Here is a 24,383-nt window from a genome sequence, read left to right as displayed (position 1 = left end):
ATACAGTGGCAGCAACTAGCAAAGGATAGGGTTATTGGAGAGACATGGGAGAGGCCTTCGCCCTGCAGTGGGTGTAGTCAGGCTTGTGATGATGATGATAAACATTAACGCAGGCGATCAACCATGCCCGGACACTGTGGTGGGCTATACTTACGGGGGGCTATACGTCTTTCAATAATTACGGAGCCTAACAGCATTACTTAAAAATTTAGCCATTCAATATTTTTTAATCAACCTACTAGTAAGCACGTTGTTCTGATGTACTACACCGATGAACAATGCTGTGCCGAAAAAAGCGCTCTTCTAATTCAAAAAGCCTATTTTTTAAAAATTATGTAATATTGGCGATACCGTTTTATAGCCCGTCCAACGATGGCCCCGCTTGGCGTTTGTTGTCCAATAATGACTATTCCTCTGCATGATCTGTACCACAGTGGCCGTGGTTGTTCAACGTGGCCCTAGTATTGGCTCTGCCATATCTATAAAGTGAGGGGGTTATTGGGCAAACTTATCCATTGTTTCCCAAGAAATGTGTGCACAATTCTAAAACGTTGGCTACCATTGACTGTCGTTTGCCACTAATCCTCCGACGATCGCGTCAGTTATGGCAGCGTGAGTATTATATGCATATATAGTTTCACATATGCAGCCTTAGCTAACATCGATATATAGATGATTAGTCGTGAGAAGTTGTTTGACAGTTACTAAACTGGCGCATGAACTCAGACAGGAGTCCTGTACCCAACATACCTTGATAGCGAAACACTCATCCGCAGCATTTCTTTCGGCTACATCCAGCACCATTCTACAATGTTTGCTTTCCCCGGTCACATCTGGATATGCTTCTTTTCAGCCTTCATTCCTCTCGGTAAATCTTGTTCGGGGGCATCATTCACATGACATCCCAGATTTTTGGTATGGTGAGACTTATTAAAAAATTGGCAGAGGCTCAGCTTGGTTAAGCCCGGAAATTGCGAAAGCAACTTCATCCGTGTCTTCAGCCCGCATCCGCTGCAGCGGTGGCTCAGTGGTTATGGTGCTCGGCTGCTGACCCGAAAGACGTGGGTTCGATCCCGGCCGCGGTGGTTGAATTTCTTTGGAGGAGAAATTCTAGAGGCCCGTGTACTGTGCAGAGCACGTTAAAGAACCCCAGGTGGCCGAAATTTCCGGAGCCCTCCACTACGGCGCCTCTCATAGCCTTAGTCGCTTTGGGACGTTAAACCCCATAAACCAACCAACCAATCAGCCCGCATCCGCCGTGTCTACCACCGCTCTGCGCCGACGTTGTTGTTGCGACTGAGAGAAGGATGAAAAGGAAATTGCACGGGCCTGCCTACTGGCTCGAGCCGAGCAACCACCGCTGCCACATGCAGATAGAGGAGAGTTACAAGATTAGTAGAAAGAGAAAAAAAAAAGAGAGAAGACACGCGTCGCAGCAACAACCGCGTCCGCCGAAGCGGACGCTGGCTGAAAAATGCGCCGACGGATGTTGTTGTTGTTGCGGCTGAGAGAAGAATGAAAAGGAAAATGCATGGGCCTGCCAAATGGTTCCAGCCGAGCCACCACCGCTGCCACGTGCAGATAGAGGAGAGATAAAAGATCGGGTTTGGTTTGGTTTGGTTTATGGGGTTTAACGTCCCAAAGCGACTAAGGCTATGAGAGACGCTGTAGTGGAGGGCTCCGGAAATTTCGACCACCAGGGGTTTCGTTAACGTGCACTGACATCGCACAGTACACGTGCCTCGAATTTCTCCTCCAAAGAAATTCAGCCGCCGCGGCCGGAATCGAACCCGCATCTTTCGGGCCAGCAGCCGAGCACCATAGCCACTGAGCCACCGCAGCGGCAGAGTTAAAAGATCAGAGGAAAGAGTGAAAGAAAAGACGCGCGTCGCAGCAACAACCGCGTCCGCCGAAGCGGACGCTGGCTGGAAAAACAGATAAGTGGCCGTAGCCGCGCTTCGTCACCACCTCCCGCCGACGGCATGAGCTGAGCTCTGTTTATGCAACTGGTATGACGTCACTCCGACCGCGGCGCTCCTAGCGGGAGAAGCGAGAAGCTCACCGCCCGCCGTCTCTACCGCCGCTCTACACTGAAGAGCCGAGCTGGGGCCCTGGTTTTTCGCAGCTAGTATGAGGTCATGTCTAAGGTCACGCTAAAGGTCAAACGTGTCCACCGCCGCGCTACGCTGAAGGGCTCAAACTGTGAGCAGTATTGCTTTCGCAATAAAAATAAATCCATGCCCAGAAGCTTTACTCTTAATTACCTTTTCCAATGGCATTGACCAATTTTTATGATATGGTGAATAATCGGATTACGCCATAGCTAAGCTTTCATCTTCCACCTCCCAGGGCGTTAACCATGAAGTCATATGGATCAGTCCACTTCACTGACCCGACAGCCTCCTTTGAGGGGCATCTGCAGCTTCATTCTTGAGCTGTATCTGACTACAGTTGCAACTTTTATTTCGGATTAAGCTGTAAAGGGCTTTTTACACTGGTATATTCCCGAAGAAAATGCAGTGTCTTTTCTGGAACAGCTTCACTACTCACTTTCCTCACTTCTCAAGTTTAGAAGCTGGCAAGCATGCGCTTAAAGGGCAATTTTTGACTTGCCGTCCTAAATTCTGTGGCTTTATATCATTCCGTGAAATTTTTAGAACCCAATGACGAGTGCAAAAAAAGCATTCCGAGCTTTTTTCACCTTTTATGGCAATATTCTATGCTGGCTACGTGTGCAAGAGGAATTTACCAAAAAAATGTATGTTTAGTTCTGTTGAGGCTGCGGATTCTATCGTCCTTTTCAAAAGGCACCAGCCGTCTGAAACTTGGCGAAAATCTTTCCCAGCCCAACAGGTTCATGGAACAATTTCAGTTGGTTCCAGTTGGAACCAACTGGAAATTGTTCCATAAACCAGTTGGGCTGGGAAAGATTTTCGCCATTGCTGCATTCCTGCTAAGGTGAGTTCTGCATGAATATAGCACCATGTATAATTAGGCAAGTAATGGCCTGGCAACTCCTTTATTTTTTTGAAGGCACCCCCTTAACTCTCCTCTACCCTAAACACCCACCTAAAATACAGTAGACTCCCACTAATTTGAATTCCTGCAGCACTAGGAAGACTGCAGAGAGCCATGTTCGCTTCGCAAAATTTAGTGCTCGCAAAAAACAAGTTGTTCACAGTATTTGGTGTGAAAACCAATCAAACGCACTTGCCTTCAACACACGTGCATGTGCACAGAGAAAATGGATCGAAAGCACTAAAGGAACACAAGGGGAATTACACGGCGAGTTTCAAACTGCCACCGCACCCGCCTCCAGGGAAATGTGCCGATATGTGGCGACCCTGGTGACCCCTACTGCAAACAACGGCGTTACAACCTTCTCCGTTTATCAGTTCTGAGGTGCGGTAGGCCGCTCCTACAACAGATCGAGCAGCCATGTACCTTGCGTCGCCAAGTAGTAAAGTTGCACAACGGTGGCTTCGGCTATGAATTAACATCACAAAGCTTCACGCTAATATGATAGATCCCTAAAGTTATCGCACCAATAATGGCCCGTTCCCAAAGACGCCATCACGCCCTATGCCACGAGCTCCTCCCTGCTAGCCCAAGCAATGCACTTCTCATTCCCGTGGGATGTTCACTCATGCACCTTATGGCAATTTAACCTTTCCATGGAGTTATACACTAGAATACATAAACAGCCACAGGCACACACTACACGTAAGCACTAACACAACACAAACGTGGTATGAAAAAGCAGGGAGGTATCTTCAAGAATTCTTTTTAAGGCGGAAGCCTTTAATGCCTCATCGTTGTCGACAGAAGGTTGTCAGCAGAGGTCTCATGCTTTTCTAGTCAGACCAGGAAAAAAATCTTTGAGCACGGTGGGATTCGAACCACCATCCTTCCGTTCCGCAGCAGAGCGTGCTAATGGCTATGCTACTTCCTGACAACGCACATGTAGTTCTCCTTGTCTAGGACGCTGGAGAGTGTTTGTAGAAAGGCGCCTCCCAAACACCCTCCAGTGTCTCCAGCATTTACTAAGATTCACAAGCAATTGTGTACTTAATTAAGATCTTAACCACACATCAGTGACACAAGCAGCAACACTGCGCTAAAGTCTTCCCCCTCACCGCACTTTAGGTCAACAAAGTGCCCCCCTGAATTTTTGCCTCCGTGAAACTCATCTCTCATGTGCAGCAATAGCTACACGCAGTGGCATAGCCAGTAATGGTTACGGGAAAAGATTGTGCCAAGATCTCTCAAGCTTCGTTCTTCCAGAACAGTAGGAATGGCTACCCACATAGCTAAGATCCTGCGGTGTTCACACAGCATTAGCTACAAAGACCAGCAGGGTCATTGAGATGACACAGAGACTTATGTCCTGGGGAGAGTGGTAATGCAAAGGAGACACATTACTTTCAACCCCACACAAAGCAAGCAGCTGTACTAATGACTAGCCAATGAGTGGCAGAATTCGGAAACAAAGAAAACGAGATGCCATGACACCTAAGTACAACAGGATATACTGACTTCTCATTACTTTATTCAATAAACAGCAAAATCTGGCAAAGTGGCAACGAGGAAACACATTTCGCATTTTTACTAAGCTATCTGTACACAGAAATTGCCAGAAGAGGTCTGAGATAAAGTGTAAATTACACAGGATGAACAACGAAAAAGGCAAGGTAACCAACAGCAACAAGAAGGTTTATTAAGATAATATATGCCGTAAGTAATGATTCAATGTAAATTATATTTTTCATTTCATTCCATGGTAATGTTTTTCATTAATCTGCAGACACACAATTTTACAGTGGCTGCAGCATTTACAGACACAACCCATGAGAAAAAGTGTAGGTCATGGCTTTGTCCAAGCCAGCTGTACACACACGTTTCTTGAAGACAAATGTCAACACAGACAGCCTGCCTAGGATGCCTATGATAGTCCATTATAAACCCTAGTATGCTGCATGTGAGTACTACAGCACGGAAAAGGAAAGAATGCTGCTGGGGCCATGTTGAAGGAGTATATGCAACTAACTTCTATTGTATGTTTTCTACTTTGCAATGACGTGTACAGCATTATAATACATGGGTCACCATGTGGTGTTCGCCAATGAATGCTCAGTAATTTACAATTTAAATTTTCTTTCATGCTGTTTCAGTTTTGGTTTCAACAGCACTGTGATATATGTCATGCAGGTCATGTGAGGCATGAAAAAACTGGTTTTCATTTTTTGCCACTTCTGCCCATGAAGTAGGCCAACTTTGGTGTTGTATTGAATTAAAAGGACAAGGCAGCGATTGATTATATTGTAGTTTTTTTCATGCCCTGCATGACCTATACGGACCTTTGCTCTCACAGCACTCGTTCAGCTGTTGAAACCAAAACAGCATGCGAAAGAAATCATATAAATAATCCAGCAGTCATAGGCAAATACCATGTGCTGATCCATGTATACTAAAGTCTTGCACACCATTACAAAGAAGAAAACATGCAACTGAAAATTACGTGCCTGCACTCCTCTAAGATATACATAATTAAAAATATAAGCCCACTGCAGGACAAAGGCCGCTCCAAAATCTCTCCAATAACCCTATCCTGTGCCAGCTGTGGCCACTCTATCCTGGCAAACTTCTAAATCTTATCCGCCTACCTAACTTTCTGCCGCCCCCTGCTACACCTACCTTCTCTTGGAATCCACTCCATTACCCTTAAGGACCAGCGGTTATCTTGCATTCGCATTACATGCCCCGCCCAAGCCCACTTCTTCCTCTTGGTTTCGATTAAAACGTCATTAACCTGTGTTTGTTCTCTCACCCACTCGGCTCGCTTCCGATCTCTTAATGTTACACCTATCATTTTTCTTTCCACAGCTCGCTGCAGCCACTTAAATTAAGCTGAACCCTTTTCGTTAGTCACCACATTTTTACTCCATAGGTGAGTACTAGCAAGATACAGCTGTTTACACTTTTCTCTTGAGCGCTATTGGTGAACTGTCTTCATGGTCAGAGAGAATCTACGAAATGCGCTCTGACCCACTTTTATTCTTCTGATTATTTTACTCTTGTGATCCAGATCTGCGGTCGCTATCCAGATCTGCGGTCGCACTTCCAGCACCTATCTACCGTGGTGGCTCAGTGGTTATGGCACTCGGCTGCTGACCCAAAAGACATGGGTTCGATCCCGGCCGCAGCAGTTGTCTTTCTATGGAGACGAAATTCTAGAGGCCTGTGTACTGTGCGATGTCATGTGCACGTTAAAAAATCCCAGGTGGTCGAAATTTCCGGAGCCCTTCACTACGGCGTCCGTCATAGCCTGAGTCGCTTTGGGACGTTAAGCCCCCATAAAAACACAAAGTAAACTTCCAGCACCTTGCTACCAATTGAGAACTCCTGTTTCTTTCTAAGACTGTTGAACATGACTTTGGTTTTCAGCAGATTAATTTTTAGACCTAGGCAGATGATTAACTTCTGCTCTGCCTGCCTAACTCACTGATAATGCTCTGCAATTCAGCCCGCGAGTGACTTAGAAAGGCAATGTCATCAGCGAATTTCACATTACTTATTGTACATTAACTCTTGTCCCCAACTGTTTCCATTTCAGGCCCCGGAATACCTCCTGTAAAGCGGCAGTGAATAGCATTGGTGAGATTGTGTCTCCCTGCCGGACACCTTTTCTTATTGGAATTTTATTGTTGACTTTATGTACCACTATGGTAGCTGAGCAGTCGTTATAGACATCTTTCAGTATTTTCACATAACACTCTTCTACACCCTGATTCCGCAATGCCTGCATGACTGCTGAGGTTTCCACTGAGTCAAATGCTTCCTCATAATCTATGAAGGCTATATGTAGGAGCTGGGTTGGCCTCTCTTGCTGATGACTGCCTGCCACCCCCTGCTACATTTGCTTTCCCCGGGAATGTGCTCCGCTATCTTAAAGGACTACTCTTTGCATCGCATCTCTTATCTAAGTCCAGTTTCTCTGCATGGTTTAAGCTGTGACATCATAAAGTCACATTCCCTTCTTAATCCACGGCACTATCCGTCCCTTAATGCTGGCCCTATCCTTTCCTTTTCCATGGCTCGCTGCGATGTTAGTATTGGTTCCAGCCTTTTCTTTACCCTTCATATTTCAGCCCCATGGTTTAGCACTAACAAAATAAGACCATTACATATCTTCCTCCACAGCAATACTGGTAAGCTGCTGTTCATGACCTGCTATTCATTTTATTGTCCCAGTTAATTTTTTGCGACACTTAGTGCTAATAGTTTTGCACAAGTTTATAGCCATTTTTTGAAGCACAAAAATAAGATGTTTGTGAAAATGAAGGCACTTGTAGTACTGCATTTACACCTGTAACCAAACGTTTTCATTTAGCAAGCGCGGTATGTAACATGGGCCGAAATCTCGGAGTCGCTGAAAAGAAACAGCTTTCACCAATGCTGCATGAATCATGCTAGGGGCTCCGAAAAGGTCATTCCACACTAAGGACAATCTCAAGAGCATTTATTTATACCTTCAGTAAAGAAGCAACAGACTAAGATGCACTCAGAAAACCTTGCACTAAAATCTCCACACAAAACATCAAATGTAAAATAAGTTACAAATCACAGAACACTGCAAGAACAGTGCACAGATGCAGCACGTGTTACAGCTCAATATATTTGCAAATTGCATAACAGTAAGGGGAAATATCATACGCTAAAATACCTCCGGGTAGATTATATACAAAACTGTCCCATACTGACCAGAATTAGTCGGTTTCATACTGCTTCGAAGCATATGAGGACTTCAACATTGGGAACATTCACTTCAGCATTTATTGCCTCGTTTTATAACTTGCACTCCCAGCGTCCAACATTAACACCCTTCCTTTCCACACATACTGTTTTAAATACTTGATAACAGGAGGTATCGTTCACCAGCTACAGATAGTTACCTGGAAGTTAAATGAACAATAACCGCCTGACGGTCCTGGAATGTGCAAGTCCTGACTGAGCACGAATGCCACTTGGCAATGAACAATGGCAGACATTTTGATGACTACCTGCTGCACTATTTTGCTGCCAGGTTTTATGATAATTATGAAGTATAAATAAAGTAGCTCAAGGGGGATTCCCAAAATGATTGAGTCGGTGGATGATGTCACACCAATTCGGTGGGCTGCCAACCGCTTGAAAAGCAGTGGCATGAAATGTGATAACGACCACGGGAACATACGAACTCTCAACAGGTGGTCTGCAAGTAACACAACCATCACCTGCGATACATTAAAGAGTGCAAATGTCATCCTTCATCTCTGTGAAATGTTTATGAACTCTCACATGCCTAGGACAAAAACGGTCATGTCAGCTGCCAGTAATGAGCTTTTATCACTATGTATCTGCCCTCGGTGATTCCCAGAGTGCCAAGAGAGCGGATTCCACTCTCCCACCCACGTCAACCACAAACAACAGTCAGCTGCTGCGAATCAGAGACGCACCGTCACGTGACACTCCATCCTCAAGTCAAATCTGAGAAGATTCGATCACTGATGTGAATTTCTCTTTACCGACAAGCTTCTTGAACTCACAGATTAGACCTGCTCTCACAGAAAAATCGCAGTAATCAGGCAGAACCTAGGCCATTCACTTTGGCCAGGGATTGGTGGCTGTGGTGAGGGAAGCTGGAAAAAGAATGCACTCGCTTAACAGCAAGCCGCCATGTACTGGGCCGGCATATTACAAGGATTCCACAACTGATTACATGCCATTTTTGAGTTTCCTGCCCTTCACCATTGGCTGATGTGACAAATAAAGCTGATATGGGATATAAGCTGATATGAGCGTTCTGTCGTGCATGCATTTAACAAAAGTACATCACAAGACATTGCATGCTTCCGAAGGCACAGAGGCCCGTACCTAGGAACATGGAGAAAACTCATTAAGGAAGAGTTGGCCCAGCGGCTGCCCAATTTTTTTAAGTGAGCAGCGGGAGGTGGTGCTGTTCCGCTTGGATATGGCTGCCCAACGATGAGCCCTCAAGTGAGCCACCGCGGTCATTACAAAGCAACACATTCTGATCACAAAGCATTGACCTCAGGTTCCTTTTTTCTTTTAAAGGCATGAGCTCTTAATCATCATGTTTTTGGGGTCTGCTACCACCCTGAGATCGCAGCGACAGCACATCTCGCACCGAGACTTGTAGCGCCATCTACAATAGCATTGTAGAAACAACCACCTGCCGCGTGCCAATGATGACATCACAGTCCAACAGCTAAAGCTCATTACTTCGTCTTCCAGACGGTGGCGGGGTTTATTGAAAATAAGTTTTTTCTCTTCCTCCTTAATGCGATAGGATTAAAACCCTGACCATGGGAAAAACCCGGTGTTGCGGTCCGTCATAAAATTTAGATTGGTCGAGACAACTATGACATCATCAGGTCACATGACGTGCAGCCTTTCACACCTTTATTAGCAAAAGCTTAGAATGTGGCATCACTTCATTCAATGAAGAACGGCGGCAAATTATAAAATGGCATAGGATCAGTTGCAGAACTGTTGTTATATTATGCCAGCCCTCATCACAACCGCAAATGAATGCAAGCCTACACCTAATTTCATGCCATACTTCTGCAAGCAGCGGCAAGTCAGCCTAAATTCAAACAAATATGAAACCTAGCTAACATGTCTAACAGGTCAACTTCAACAATCAATGCAACGCAACAAAAAAAAAAAAAACTGACAACCTTGTAAAAAAAGTTGCTGCACTGCCTTTTGTTAAAAGGCAGTTCAGCTTGCAACACAATAAGTACTTCTCAGGGCTCAGGGCAAAGACCTGAATGGTGCCTTAAGCCCTGGTTGTCACACTGTTTGTCAGGGTATGAGATCTGATCAAAAACAAAAGAAAGCAATGTGCAAGAGCAAATCATGCATCAGCGTCCGCGCAGATAAAGTGAGATCCACATGATGGACCGGACTGCGGACAAAAAGGTAGTGAGACTAGTGGCATACTGATCATCCGGCAACAGCTAGCATGCACACAGTGGAGCATGAGAGCAGATGACTGAGTGGAGAGACCAGCTATTTCTCGAAACCAATGTCCACCTCACCCTTTCTGCGATGTGCTGCTCTCCTAGAGTCTCTCAAGGTGTTACACAGGTACTGCCCCCTGGAATTCCACTAGCACGAAGGAAATGGGTAGGTTATGCTGATTTATAGACACAAAAGAGACCCCTCAACTAGTAAAAAAAAAGTACAATTTTTGCCACACTCAGGAGCAGCACTTCTAGCAAACCAGAATTCGCTTCTGAAGCCTGCGCCGTCCACAGAAAATGTGGGTACATTGATGTTGAGACGCGTAGTGTGCCATCCACTACTGGAATCTGTGATTTTGTCTGTTGCTTCAATGTCACTATACAGGTGTTTCAAACAGCATCGACAAGTGCTGCCGTCACAAATGCAATGTTGAAGATTTACATGCATTCTGCGTAAAGGACTTTACGCAACAAGCTAGCAGCAACATAGTCAGCCTTGTGAAAGAAACAAGGTGCGCTGAATTCACCGAACGATTTCTCCGTATTTCAGGTAACTGAGCAAAGGTAAGCAGCTGCTCTGGCCTCTACTGCAGTGCGGCAAAATGAAAGCAATAGACATTAAATTTACAGGTCACTTTTCTCCCTTGAAAACACCATGTAGAACATCACTAACCTTGGAGCATGACATATCTCTTATTCACTGAAACACCTTGAAAAACTCAGTATCACATAACTTCTATGCAGTAGTTTGTTTCTTGAACGCAGGGTCTCAGTAACAAGTAAAAAAAAATGGCAACGCTGCAACCACTCCTCCACATATGGTGCACCAAGCTGACAGCAGCCAAATATTTTGCTTTTCTTACTGGTCACGTGTGCACAGGTGATACAGCCGGGCAGAGCTGTTTCTTGGCCTTGTTTCATGCATAACGCTCTCCATGATAGGCTCTGAAAGTGAACAGCTTGATGGAGCGCGTTATAAAGCCAAAATAAAGTTTTCTTCCCTGCCTGCAGGCCATCGTGCACAATTGGAGACAAATGTCTCCATGACAAACGAGTGCCCTCTGTTATTAGCAGCTGCATTAAGACCCCAGTTGCAGAGACAGAAGTCAGACACATGCGCTGCAACACATGGTAGTTAAAGAGGTGACCATAGGCAGATTTGGCACTTACGCGCCTAGACTGCTCTCTGCGCGTCATCGACTTTCTCTCTTGGAAGTACTATTGGGGACAAAAGTGGTATTCTCCACGCAGCGGGGGTCGGAGCAGCGGACAACTGCAGCATTTTGGCGAGCTAAAGTCCGAAACATTGAAACGAGCCAAGCGAAATGCCTGCTGATAAAGGTCGCGCATTGGCTGTCTTGATTCCAGATGCCGCCTGTAGATGGCGCTGCAATGCAGTTTTCCGTTACTCCAGCTCCCGTCGCGAGAAGTATACCACTTTTGTCCCCGATAGTACATGTAGATAGAAAGGTTGAAAGTCGGGCGAGTTGAATCTTATTCATGATGAAGTTAGCGCCAAAAACGAGGACCAAAGTAGAAGAGAAGACACTCGTGTTGTGCTCGTGTTGTCTCTAAGTGTTCGTGCTGTCTCTTCTCTCCAACTCTGGTCCTCGTTTTTGGCGCTAACTTCATCATGAATGTAGATAGACTTTGGTAAGCTTTCGGTGGCCTCCTAATTCGGTTCCACTTCCCCTCTAAGGACATCTAGCGGCAGAGCTTGCAAGCTGCTCTTGAGGCAGTGCTCACGCGGATGATGAAGGTCCCACAGCGTGCACCAGCTGCATGTGGCGTGTCAGGTTTATCTTCCAGGCGGAGGCGTACGAGCACATGGTGCACTTGTGCTGCTTCTCGCCCGTGTGGGTGCGCATGTGCGAGGTCAGGTGGGACTTGCGGGCGCACGCGTACGAGCACAGCTTGCACACAAAGGGCTTCTCGCCGGTGTGGCTGCGCTGGTGGATGACGAGGGAGCTCCGGTCGGCCGCACTGTACGGGCAGACGGTGCACTTGAAACGGCGGTCGCGACCTTCCATGTGCGTTTGCATGTGCCGCTTCATCTGGTTCGCGGCGGTCGTGGCAAACGGGCAGTGGATGCAGTGCAGTGGTTCAACACTGCTGTCCCTTGCCTCCCTGCCAGTGTAAGGGGAGCACAGTTCCAAGCTGATGCGGCCGCCGTCCAGGCAGTCTCGAGGCAGCAAGGGCTCATCGAAGTTGCGCCTGGCTGCCGCGGCAGCTGCAACCACAAAAGAACTAGTTAGCTTTGCACATTAACCTTTTTCATGCAGTAACACGGAGATTTGAGCTAGTTGGCTCATGTTCGAAACTTCTACCAGCGCTGCAACAGGGGACAGGGAACAAGAAGAAACGGAAGGACAAGCGCTACTAACAACTGAAAGTTTATTGAAACATACAAGGGTAATATACTCTCATGACAACCAGAAGCGCATGCGCCATCCTTCCCGCAAAAAACATAAAAGACACAGCTATGAATCCAAATATGACAATTCACATTCATGAATGCTTAATGACGGTATGCTTACGCACGTGTCGCTGTTTTTACAAATACAATGTGCTTCACTCAATTCCCTAGTCAATTTATCTCGATGCTTAAACATAATCTTAGCCTTATTAAGAAAGGGGATTGCATGCTTTTTTATCCGACAATTTCGACACACTGGGATCATTAAGATTACAGTCTCTGTAATGCAGGGCGAAACTGGATGACGGAGCTCCTTTCAAAGACGTTTTATGTTAACGCAAGCGCGTGTTTATGTATTTCCCCATTTGGCCTATATAAGTCTTTCCTTCCGTCTTACCTTATATAATTTTTACCTAACCTTCCTTCCGTCTCTTCTTGTTCCCCTGTTGCAGCACTGGTAAAAGTTTTGAACCTTTTTCATCACGCTAGTCGTTGTATGTCTTCACTGCAGCTAGTGGAATTATGAACACCAATGAAAAGAAGAAATTGACGCAGCAAATTATTTCCGCACGAATCTAGCAGATAGGGAAGGTAGGTATAGAAAAATAATATTTCCTTCCACCCTGCAAGCAGTTACACAAATCATTGATGTCACCAAAACAAAATGAGGGAAATAAAAAAATGCTCATAATCAAATAAATCACGTGATATTTTACTTAACAGCAAGATGAAAATGAAAAATCAGTGCGACAACAAGCACGACATGCATACAAATATTAGAGGTCGAACACCGAGGGACACCAATGAATCCACGTCTACTGTCGGCACCTTAATCAGCAGAGGCTATAAAATTATGCAAGGAGGCTCATGTTTTCAAAAGTCTCGATAATTGCCTTCCCTGTAAAACAAACACCATCTGTTTGGTATTGCCAGGGCATCAAAGTGATCGTAACATCGAAACAGATTGTTTGAAGAGTGAAGAACCTACATATGCGCTGTAACAAGAAGTAATTGCATTTATAAATTACACGAGATGACAGTGCCACTCAGCAGCAGCACCAGCAAAGTAAAATAATACATAGCTAGCATGACCTTTAAGATTTGTACTGCAGTCCAACACTGCGCTTTAGTTCCTAGTATATTGCTCGAAATAAGACTACCAAAATCAAACTTCAAGAACACGACTCGCATTGAAAATGTAACAAATTTCTGAAAACAGTTTTCTGTACAGCTCTATAACAAATAAAAAACTGATAGCTACAGTGGGCAGGTAGACATTCCTGCTTTGAAGAAAGAATGCAAACAAGTCTCGAGTGATCCAAGATACGAAAAGCATTGCGAAGTGGCCACATAGTTACGAATGTAGAGTGGTAACAAAGAATTCTGTCCATTAGCATGAGCTCACAGCTTTTGTTTTTAATAGTGGCTGCATAATAACCAAAACAAATGCCCTTCTTACATCACATGCATGCTGGCAAACAGAATTTAGTGAGGATACCCTGTTCAACACAGTGCCATCCTTGTTCAAGATGACTGTGATGAGTGAAAGTTTTACAAGCAGTCAAAAGTTAAGACAAATACCAAAAGCAGATAAGGGTTGCAGTCAGTAGACTTGCATTTTCATTTAACATGGGTACCTGTCATTACAAGAAGCAGCAGGAGCAATAACATAACAGGTTACACGAAAAGAAACACGATAACACAACTTGCAACCTTGCAATGAAAAGAAATATAGAGGTGACCTAAGGCCATTGCAATAAAACAGAGCACACTTCATTTTAAAGCGAATAAAAGAAATGAGTGCGCACTTCTGAATCTAAAAAGACATAACTATCACAAAATTGTGGTTTCAGCTACATATTCCAAGATTTACTCAAACGAAACTTGAGGCAATACTTCAAGATGCTAGAATAACTCTGAAAATAGACTGTATGATACAACATTAAAGTACACGGCAATATGGAATGCTAAAATGATGGGAGCAGACACGTATATAATCACGCAACAAAAATAAACGTGCAGCAAGATTCCTGCAGTACAGAGCCGCATGTCTCAAATCTCCATAGAGTTCTTACTGAGCAGAAAGGATTCTAAAAGCACACAAGCCTTTCTCATGCATCCTTTACATAATAAAAATTAAGTCTTCTCCAATTCCATGGCATGAGCTTCCGCTAAACTGCGGTTTAACCATGTAAACTTGGACAAACTATCCCTTGCCCTTCAGTCCTCAGCTATCAAGAAAAAAAGATCAGATCTAGAAGACTATTCCCTAATGAAATGAAAGGTAGAACAAAGTGGTATAAATTTGAAACTATTAAGTGATGACAGCTTTCTTCTCGTCTCCAACAATCCATAAAAAAGAGAGAGAAAACATGGAGAATGCAAACTGCCAAAAGCATAATTATGGAATTGACATGAAAGTGCATGACTCTTTCCACTGCAGTGCTTCTTCATCCTGTCAGCCACCTTGAAAAGAAAGAAAAGTAGAATGTAACACATGGTTGTTCAAGAGCTGTCGCGATTGCATAAGGGCAGTAAAATGCCTTCGGATTGCCTATGAATGAATGACTCAACAAGAAAAAAAAAAGAACTTACAGTGTTAACAATCACATGGCATAAAATAACAAAGCGGGAGTAAGAAAATGGCTAAAGGAGAAGTCCTTTTGCGTTACTAATAGGATTACCGCAGAAAAGGACATCAGCGAGCACACTAACTCCATAGCATTCATAATTACAGCTAAAATGCCTAATGAACGAAAACAGACGTTTTCGAAGAACGACATACCTACACTATATTACATTGCTCAAACACCTACAAACTAGTATTTTGACTGCCCTGATCAAAGACAAAAGAAAAAAGTGCAGTGAGCTACGGAAAGAAAAATGATAGGTGTAACGTTAAAGAGATCGGAAGAGGGCGGAGTGGGTCAGGGAACAAACGCGGGTTAATGATATCCTAGTTGAAATGAACAAGAAGTGGGGTTGGGCAGGGCATGTAATGCGAAGGCAAGATAACCGCCGGTCCTTAAGGGTAACGGAGTGGATTCCAAGAGAAAGCAAGCATAGCAGGGGGCGGCAGGAAGTTAGGTGGGCAAATGAGATTAAGAAGTTTGCGGGGATACAGTGGCCACAACTGGCGAAGGACAGGGTTAATTGGAGAGACATGGGAGAGGCCCTTGCCCTGCAGTGGGCATAGCCAGGCTGATGATGATGCTCAAAGAACTAGAAAAAAGATCCACTGTACATTGATGCCACTAGTGGCAGCAATGGTTGTCATGTAAGATACCCACAAGGACCTGAAATACAAAGAGAGACTTCAGGTGATGAACACCAGTCCATCAAAGCTGTTGCCAGCTCACCACACAACGTGCAAGAGCACTCCTGGTGAGCGCTGATAGCTTGCACTGCAGTCACATATACATAGCGTGCCAAGTGGGACTAAGTTTCAAAAGCAATGTGTCTGTCAAGGCTAAAATGCCGCATTGTTAAAAGCCACATAATGAAGGCAGAACATTGTCAAAGCAATTAATTTTATTAGTTGCATTTTGATAACAGGAGCTGCCAGGAAACTAGCGGATAGGTGTCTCTACTATCAAATGAAGCACCTACTGGAAACCCTTTCTGCAAATATAACTTGCATCATAAACTTCTATGCAATGTGGTAAGGCATTTTCTTGACTACTACATCATCATTTTCACTGATATTATTGTTTTCGTCACCAACCAAACATTTCAATGTCGGAAAGCAGCCCATAAAACTTACTGTCAAAATCTAAATACATCATAACAAATTCATTCGTACACTGAAAGCAATTAAGGGATTTTGAGGCCCTTGAAGGAACTAAAAGACTTTTGTCTTGCAATGGACTTATCTAGGGGTGATGCTGATTACAGTTTCCAGGGGTGTTGATGACACCAATGCTACAACTCTCCAATAAAAACATGTCAGCATGCTGGTCAGAAAAAGGCTGGTTTTGAGCATGGGCACTCAACGATGGACCATACTGATGCCACCAATGAGGTTTCAGAGAAATATACAGAAAATAACACATCACTACATATAGCCTTCATGCTACGATATTATTTTGGCCAAGCTTCTGAGTCAATGAAACTGCCATGCATGGGGCTACCAGGCTCAGGGCCCTCTCTGCACCTGCAGACACAAAAGGCAATGTTCGGTTATGCACTGACCCACACAAGACTACCAAAAAACTGCTTAACTGTTACAAACTTGCTACTCCGCCAGATTACAACTGAGTATAAATTATAGAAGAAGGCACCTGCAACTCTTCTTGCATAACTGTACACAGGACCTTCATTGAAAACTAACTGCAAAGAATAAAACCACGTCTGTATTAGAATCATACTATGTAAATAAAGGTGCCACTAGATATTTACACACTAAACCACAAGTTATTACAGCTTAAAGGAACACCGAGGATCGACTTAAGTTGGCCTGCATCGATAGACTATGGCACTGAAATGACAAAGAAACCACTCTTACCAAAAAAAAAAAGCGATTTCATAAACTAGAAATGCAAAAAAAGAAATTGCACCGCACACTAAAGCTGCACCTTAAGGCTATGATGCGATAGTGCTAACATGTTAATGCCCATTTATACACAATGGGTCATTCTCTACTCAACATTCATAGATCCCTGGGAACCTTCCTACCACTCCTGGTGCACTGCTGTAGTGGTTAAGCGATGCGCCACTGCCTTGCAATGGCAGGTGCTCCCAGTGGTGGAAGTTGTGCGACCCACGTTGCATCTTCCCGAGCGAACAATCATTACTTTAACTGCCACCTGCCACTGTGGTAACTTCATTGACAATCCAGTGGTCATGTTTTGAAGACGCCACAAGGTCGCACCCCTTGTGACCTACATGGACTGTTCGCTTACAACACCGACACCACTGGATTCTCAGCAGAACAGGAGCCTCAATGCCATCGCGTAAAACAGGTGTCGCAATCAATAGCTGATGTCACAAAAGTGAACTGCATGCGTGATATCTAAATTTCAGGCATGTATTTCAGAGGCTATGCTACACTGCCATTCACTTCGAAAAGGTGGCAAACCGGTCCTTCTGGTGTCAACTTCATGAGTTTGAATCGAGTGGCAGGAAGATTTGTAAATTGAATTAGCTCGGCCATAAATGCGTCTTCTGCTGCCGGACAAACATTAGCACACCTAGAGAGGGACAGAGAATGAATTCTTGCCGAAAACAATAGCTGGATGGAGTTGTCCTATATGCCACTTCAAGCTTCATTTCGTACAAAGTACAACTACCCGATTAGAAAACCCTGGCGAGTGCTACTGGAAACTTTGCCAGAAATGAATAACAGATGCAGATGGCCCTGCTGCTGCAGATATTCAGCACTCCCTTGAACACTACTGCAGCAGCAGTAGTAGTACAAGAGAATTTGTTATTAAAACTAAGAACAAGAAGACAGACAAGAGGTGTGTGTTAGCTACGGAAACTGCTGCATGTCTCTCAAGCACCTGGTCTATGAATGATCAAACTAAAAGAGGTAACAAGGGAGACAGGAAGACATAGGCGTGCACCAGTCTCTCCATACATAAGGAGGAAGGGGCAGAGTTCATGGTAGCACCCAGAATGTCATGTGGGTAGCAGGGAACAATATGGCACAAAATTCGCGTCCTCTTCCCCATGTCTGTTAGGGCGGAAAACAGCACTGCGCACGCCTTTGTATGTCGGATGAAATAAAGACAGGAGGGTGTTAATGAAGCATAGTGGAGACAGCTACTGTGTGCAATTAAGTACAGCAGTCACATTCGCATAAACACACAAATATGCTTTACAAAAAAAAATCTGCACCCAGGCAAGGGAGCAGGCTCCGCTTTCCCTGCAGATGAAAGGGATAACAGCGCCCCTCAGTGGACTTTGCGACGGATGGAAACTTTCCACCAGACAGATTAGAAATAATGTTTGGTTTGGTTTGGTTAATGGGGTTTAACGTCCCAAAGCGGCTAAGGCTATGAGAGACGCCGTAGTGGAGGACTCCGGATAATTTCGACCACCTGGGGTTCTTTAACGTGCACTGACATCGCACAGTACACGGGCCTCTAGAATTTCTCCTCCAAAGAAATTCTAATGTGAAAAGTAGTATCGCATCACCATGTGGTGGCACACTCTACGGCCCTACAGCGGATTTATACAAGTGTTTTTCCGATTAATGACGCCCGGACCACATCTTACACAGCTATACACCACACATACACACGCACAAAACCATTCAAGAGCAATGAACCATCTAAGAAATCAAATTAATCTAATTTTATTACCTAATCACTAATTAGCATGGTCATAATTAACTGTGCATGCATCAGTACACATCCTGAAGACACCACAGCAAGCCCAAGACCACAGAATATTCACCAGGTCCACCTCCATCTAGCTTAAATCCACGAGCGTTTGTGGCCTATCCGTAGCGTGGCCATCTCGCAATTGAAGGGTTGTGTATTCGGTTACTAACGTCCGGCTACAAATCTCTAATTGCAGTCAGGTGCCTATCGGTAATAGTTAAAGTTAATAATTAGAAATTAGTTAACTAGCTTGCTAGTTAAGATGGTTCACCAGTTTTCTGGTGTCTGCCAACACCAGTAATACTAAGCCGCAAAAGCCATACTTTTACCCTATTTGGAAATCACTTAGTCTTCCCTGAAACACCCGGTATATGGGAAGCAAGAGTGTGATTGCACTGGGGTGTTTAAATTACCCACGCGAGGCCATGTGGTTGTGACGTCACGAACCGGTCAGTTAGTCCTAAATTTTTGGCCCCACCGCCGGTCAATGCCAACACCAGTTTTTCCATGACACAGGGCCTTTAATGCTAGTGCGTTAAAAAGTTAAAACCTCCAGCTTTGCACAAAGGCAACAATAGGTGTTTCAGCAACTCCTAGACACAAGGAAATTACAACCTAATTTAAAACCCAATTTCGCAAAATTAATGCCATTTCATCGATGCCGACAAAGAGGAAAGAGCTGCTAGTCAACAAGTTGGATTTTTTTTGATGAGCGATGTATTTATAGAAATGCACCTTTCATTAAATGGAGTGCACCTGGATGGCTAGCAGTTGGTCTTTGTGGGCCGCCGCGGTGGCTCAGTGGTTATGGTGCTCGGCTGCTGACCCGAAAGACGCGGGTTCGATCCCGGCCGCGGCGGCTAGAATTTCTTTGGAGGAGAAATTCTAGAGGCCCGTGTACTGTGCGATGTCAGTGCACGTTAAAGAACCCCAGGTGGTCGAAATTTCCGGAGCCCTCCACTACGGCATCTCTCATAGCCTTAGACGCTTTGGGACGTTAAACCCCATAAACCAAACCAAACCAAACCTTCCTTTACAACAGGCTGTAAGAGTGCCACGTGCTTTTTACATTCGTCACTTAAGCCCATCATCCTCACTTCCTCTTTCTGTCTACATCCCCTCCTGTGGTTAACTGCATTTCCTTTCTTATTTTTTTTCTCTGATTAAACAAAACACAGCTTTCACTGAGATGTGCTCTATCCCCGATTACTGAACAGTGATGAACAAAAAGAACTTATCCAGACTTTCTGCAGGCCCTGATATCCGTTTCAACGAAGCCTGATTCAACAAACACAAACCATGTGAACTCTGTCAGGCAAGTGCATGCATCACACATACATGCATCACAGCACAGGTGGCATCAGAAGTAAATGGAACACCATTCTGAGAGCAAATGCACTTACACGCATCTCTGGTACCCAGTTACCTAACAAAAAATGCAGAATTTTCCACTTTGTACAAAAATCAACCAGCCCACTTAAAAAAGCCACAGTTATTACAAGCACTCACAGTGCAAGTTAAGGAACCCTCAGGTGGTCGAAATTTCTGGAGCACTTCACTACGGTGTTCCTCATAGCCTGAGATGCTTTGGGACGTTAAACCCCAATAAACCAAACCAAACATAATATGAATGAGGGCGTGGCTACCGTCAGTATATGTATTAGAGCTAAGGAACTGCATCTCGGGTACAATGAACAACACCCGCCGCACCACTCGGTTATATCAAACAAGAAAAACACTCGCTTCCCGCAAAACGTGGGACTTGGGACACTGCCCCGAAAGAACGTAGTGACCAAAAAACCAAAACAAAAGTCAGTATTTAAGCGTTAAATAAACACCGGCCAAGAGCACGTCGATGAGCTACAAGGCTACAAGGTCAATCGGTGCATGAGTTTGTGCACGCTGGCTGGGCAACGGGTCTAAAGTGGAAGCAGAAGCATGGTTGGCACGCGACACAGGCACTGTTGATGTGAGACCACAACCCACAGCAGCCGATCAACAGTGGCCCAAATTTATGACGTTCGAATACCAATCCCACAGCGTTCCCTACTGGCCTCGCCGGTCCCGTGGCATGCGTCATCTGCCGAGTCAGTTGTCCATCTTCAGCGCTGCTCCCACATGTAGGCATTGCGCTGCACAACTTTTGTCACTGCATGGTCATCGAAAAGAGGCATGCAAGAGGTTGGGGAGCTGAAAGGATTTCAGGCCGTGAAGAAAAGAGCCAGGGAGGGGAACCTACACCGTTATGAAAAGTTCGAGAAATTTGAAAGAGCTTCAAGCCATGAAGAAAAGTGTCACTTCTGATTGCTGCAAAGTGCACCCCGCTTCAAACACGCGTCTGAGCATGCTGATATCTGACATGTACACATATCTGCACCATGCACACGCTTGCTCGCATGTCGCACTTTTCCCGTGCACAGACCAGCTCCGGCATAAGCCCATGCATGTAGGTGCTAGATGTATGCACCCAGGAAGTGCCCATCAAGTTAGAGCTTTATGCAATCATTTATCTGCAGTTGTGTTTTCTGCTTTGTTTGTATTTTGTTCTTGATGTACTTATGTTATACAGCCCCTCCCATCTACAATGCTTCCTGTAAGCACTGACCATATATAAATAAACATAAATAAATACTGCACTCATGCTGAATGGTTTTGGCGGCACAATTTCACGCCACCATACTATGCCCTTAAATTTCCAATACTTTGGGCTCAGAGCAAGCAGTTCTGGGGATTGCACTGTGTTCACTTCTTGTAACTGGTTCTTGTAACTGGTTAACATCAAATTGTGTATGCCCAATGAACATGCAATTGCAGCGCTGGTCACCTCGAAGCAGTAGGATTGATTCACAGGCTTGCATGATTCAGTTAAAGCCTCTACACAAGATAGCATATGCGTATGGTACAATCGCCCGCTGAAGATACCTATGCATGCCTTTTCCCCTTAGGACGATGGGTCCTCTTCTACCATGTCTTCTTCACGAAACTTTCTCTAGGTAGCAATCCCTCCAACTGGCACCTCTGCTCTCTCCCTCTTATTTTTTTCCCTATACTAAAGCTCAAACAAAAACTGACTAAGGTGCTTCAGTAAAAAACATGTCTTTATAGTGTTTGTCTCTGTAGCGTTTGCGTAGTGAAACTTTTGCTGGCTGCAGAATATCTTAGCCTAGATGACCGATTTTTATGTTTCCACGAACAGAACGGAGAACTATGCAAGACCAGGCACCCAACAAACAACCCAAACAGCTAGGAGGATTTCAGAGCTGAAATTCTCCCAGCGCTCTCCTCTGACTGGCTACAGAAAACCAAGTGACACTTTGCCATGAAAAATGATGTTCGTACTTTCACGGCCGTCATTCGGGAAAAGAAGTGCTCCGGAAATTCTCTGCAGCACCTCAGTTATAAATTTTTGAAAGAAACTTCACTGCTTTTTGGGTTGTGAGCACCTGCACGCAGAAACGTGTTTAAGGCCATCTTTTGAGATAGACTTCATGTGAGCCAAATAACACCCAGCAGTCATGGTATGCAATATCAGAACACTGAACATCAAAATAAATGCAGTTTACCAAGTGCATACTCTCGGAGAAAATAATAATAAAGAGCTAGAAGACTAAACAATGCAGGCAAAGGACACGCACCATTAGAGGGTTCAATTCACGAGCTCAAGGCACGCACCCGCGCTTGACAAGTGGAACTCTAATGAACTTAGCTGAACTTCATACCACACTTGGCGTCAACTATTGCTCATTGCGTCCACTATCGGCTGTGTCGTGCCACATGGATCTTTTAAATGCGCGCTGAGCGAAGAGACTAGGGCGTCGCCAGTACGCCTTCTCTGTTCACTACATCACCTCTAATAGCCAAGTTCTTAGTGACCGCAAGAAATAACAGAGGGACTATTGTTAACTAATAGCCGATCACTGGCAACAGCCGGGTCACACGTATAAACGTTCTCACGGTGCTTTAAGAAGCCAATATGTGGCGAGTTCCGGGAAAATTTCAGCCTTAAATTCTCCCAGTTAAAGCAGGCTTTAATTTCGAGTGCCTGATGTAACTGGGAGAATTTCAGCCCGGAAATCTCCCAGCCTAAGCAGGCACTCGAAACTAAAGTAGGAACTCGAAATGCTCTCCTCGTGCTAACTCGAAATATGTGCAGCTTCAAGAAGAGTACCGCAGCGCCGACTGCAGTCAGAGATCGGGGCGCGAGTTGCACGGCCCGTCCGTCAGCCACCGGCGTCTCGCAGAGTAGGAATCACAGCGCAGGAGTAGGTCACTACGGACGGCACAGACAACGGCACAGACGGTAGCTAGCACAGCTCTCCACGTCGGCTCTGCAGCAGTGTCGGCGTCAGCTGCTCACAGGCGTTTCAGCTGCCTTCAGCGTACGCATGGGTCCCGGTGTTAAATAACTACCGCGCACACTTCGGCTGCTCGACACGGCAACGAAACACACCAGATGCTTTCCACCACCTGGTATCCGCTTGCTATCGAACAAGATCCTCCTTGATCAATCACCGGTCACGTAGAACACGTTTTGCTTCCAAATTATGCGATAAAATTGCCATTAACACGTAGTCCACTATTGAAAACGCAATGTTTACAGTACAGAGCAACGCTTGGATGTCGCCGTGGATTGGATTGACCCGCTACCATCCTGCAGCCCCCGAGCCGAACGGCCGAACATCATGCCCCCAAAATTGTTTCGGTTTGAGCCAAATTGTCTCAAAAAAACGTCGCAAGGAGTTCCCAAAAATTTGTAGATGAAAGTCCAGAATTAAGGAACACTATTGTTTAAATAAAACTATTTTTTACAACTCGCTGGACGCGGAGACATACCGACTGTTGCGCAAATCCGAGAAAATCGAAAAAAAATTCTCTCGGTTTAACCGCGCGTATGTTCGGGCTCAAATTTCGCACAGAGGTTGCATTTAGTGGTCAGTTTTGTTTTATACTACATTTAGGTGGGGTACTTGCCTGATTCGGGCAGAATTATTTGGAAATCCCCATCGTCTGGGGCGACGGAGAACCAAAATCAAAAGACTTCGCAGCAATGTAGGGTGCCTCGATGCCAGCTCCAGCGCAGCGCTGGCATCGAGGCACCCTACAGCAATGGTATGCGTAGCGCCATCTCGCAGCCATCGGAGAAACGAGCTCCCCTTCTAGCCACCATACCACCGCCCTCAACACCGCCCTCCCCGGTGGAGAGCTCGTTTCTCCGATGGCTGCGAGATGGCGCTACGCGTACCATTGCTGCGAAGTCTTTTGATTTTGGTTCTCCGTCGCCACAGACGATGGGGATTTCCAAATAATTCTGCCCGAATCAGGCAAGTACCCCACCTAAATGTAGTATAAAACAAAACTGACCACTAAATGCAACCTCTGTGCGAAATTTGAGCCCGAACAAACGCGCGGTTAAGCCGAGAGAATTTTTTTTTCGATTTTCTCTGATTTGCGCAACATTCGGTACATGCAAACACTGAAAAGAAAACGTTTGCTTGGATAGGGATCAAATGCATATTTACGTCCTTATTTCACAGAACTAGCAAATTTCACGAATGCAGCTGAAGACTGAGCCCTGAGTTCTGGCGCACTGGCCAACTTGTTGAAATGCTCCGG

The 24,383-nt window shown here is 45.1% G+C and overlaps 1 protein-coding gene across 1 annotated transcript; it reads right to left on the bottom strand.

The window, feature by feature from the left end:
• Positions 1-7,497: 7,497 nt before the first annotated feature.
• Positions 7,498-23,382, bottom strand: LOC149337117 (uncharacterized). The gene is made up of 2 exons (XM_089553336.1): positions 22,939-23,382; positions 7,498-12,258 (listed from the first exon to the last, which is right to left on the bottom strand). The coding sequence occupies exon 2, from the start codon at positions 12,080-12,082 to the stop codon at positions 11,771-11,773; it is 312 nt and encodes a 103-aa protein (XP_089409462.1). The 5' UTR covers positions 12,083-12,258; positions 22,939-23,382; the 3' UTR covers positions 7,498-11,770.
• Between the last annotated feature and the right edge of the window lie 1,001 nt (positions 23,383-24,383).

The sequence above is a fragment of the Amblyomma mixtum genome, chromosome 7 (genome assembly GCF_055824585.1).
Source record: "Amblyomma mixtum isolate Tamu chromosome 7, ASM5582458v1, whole genome shotgun sequence".
NCBI classification, from domain to species: domain Eukaryota; kingdom Metazoa; phylum Arthropoda; class Arachnida; order Ixodida; family Ixodidae; genus Amblyomma; species Amblyomma mixtum.
Note: the sequence above shows the minus strand (reverse complement) of the source record. Positions and strands in the feature narration are given on the sequence as shown.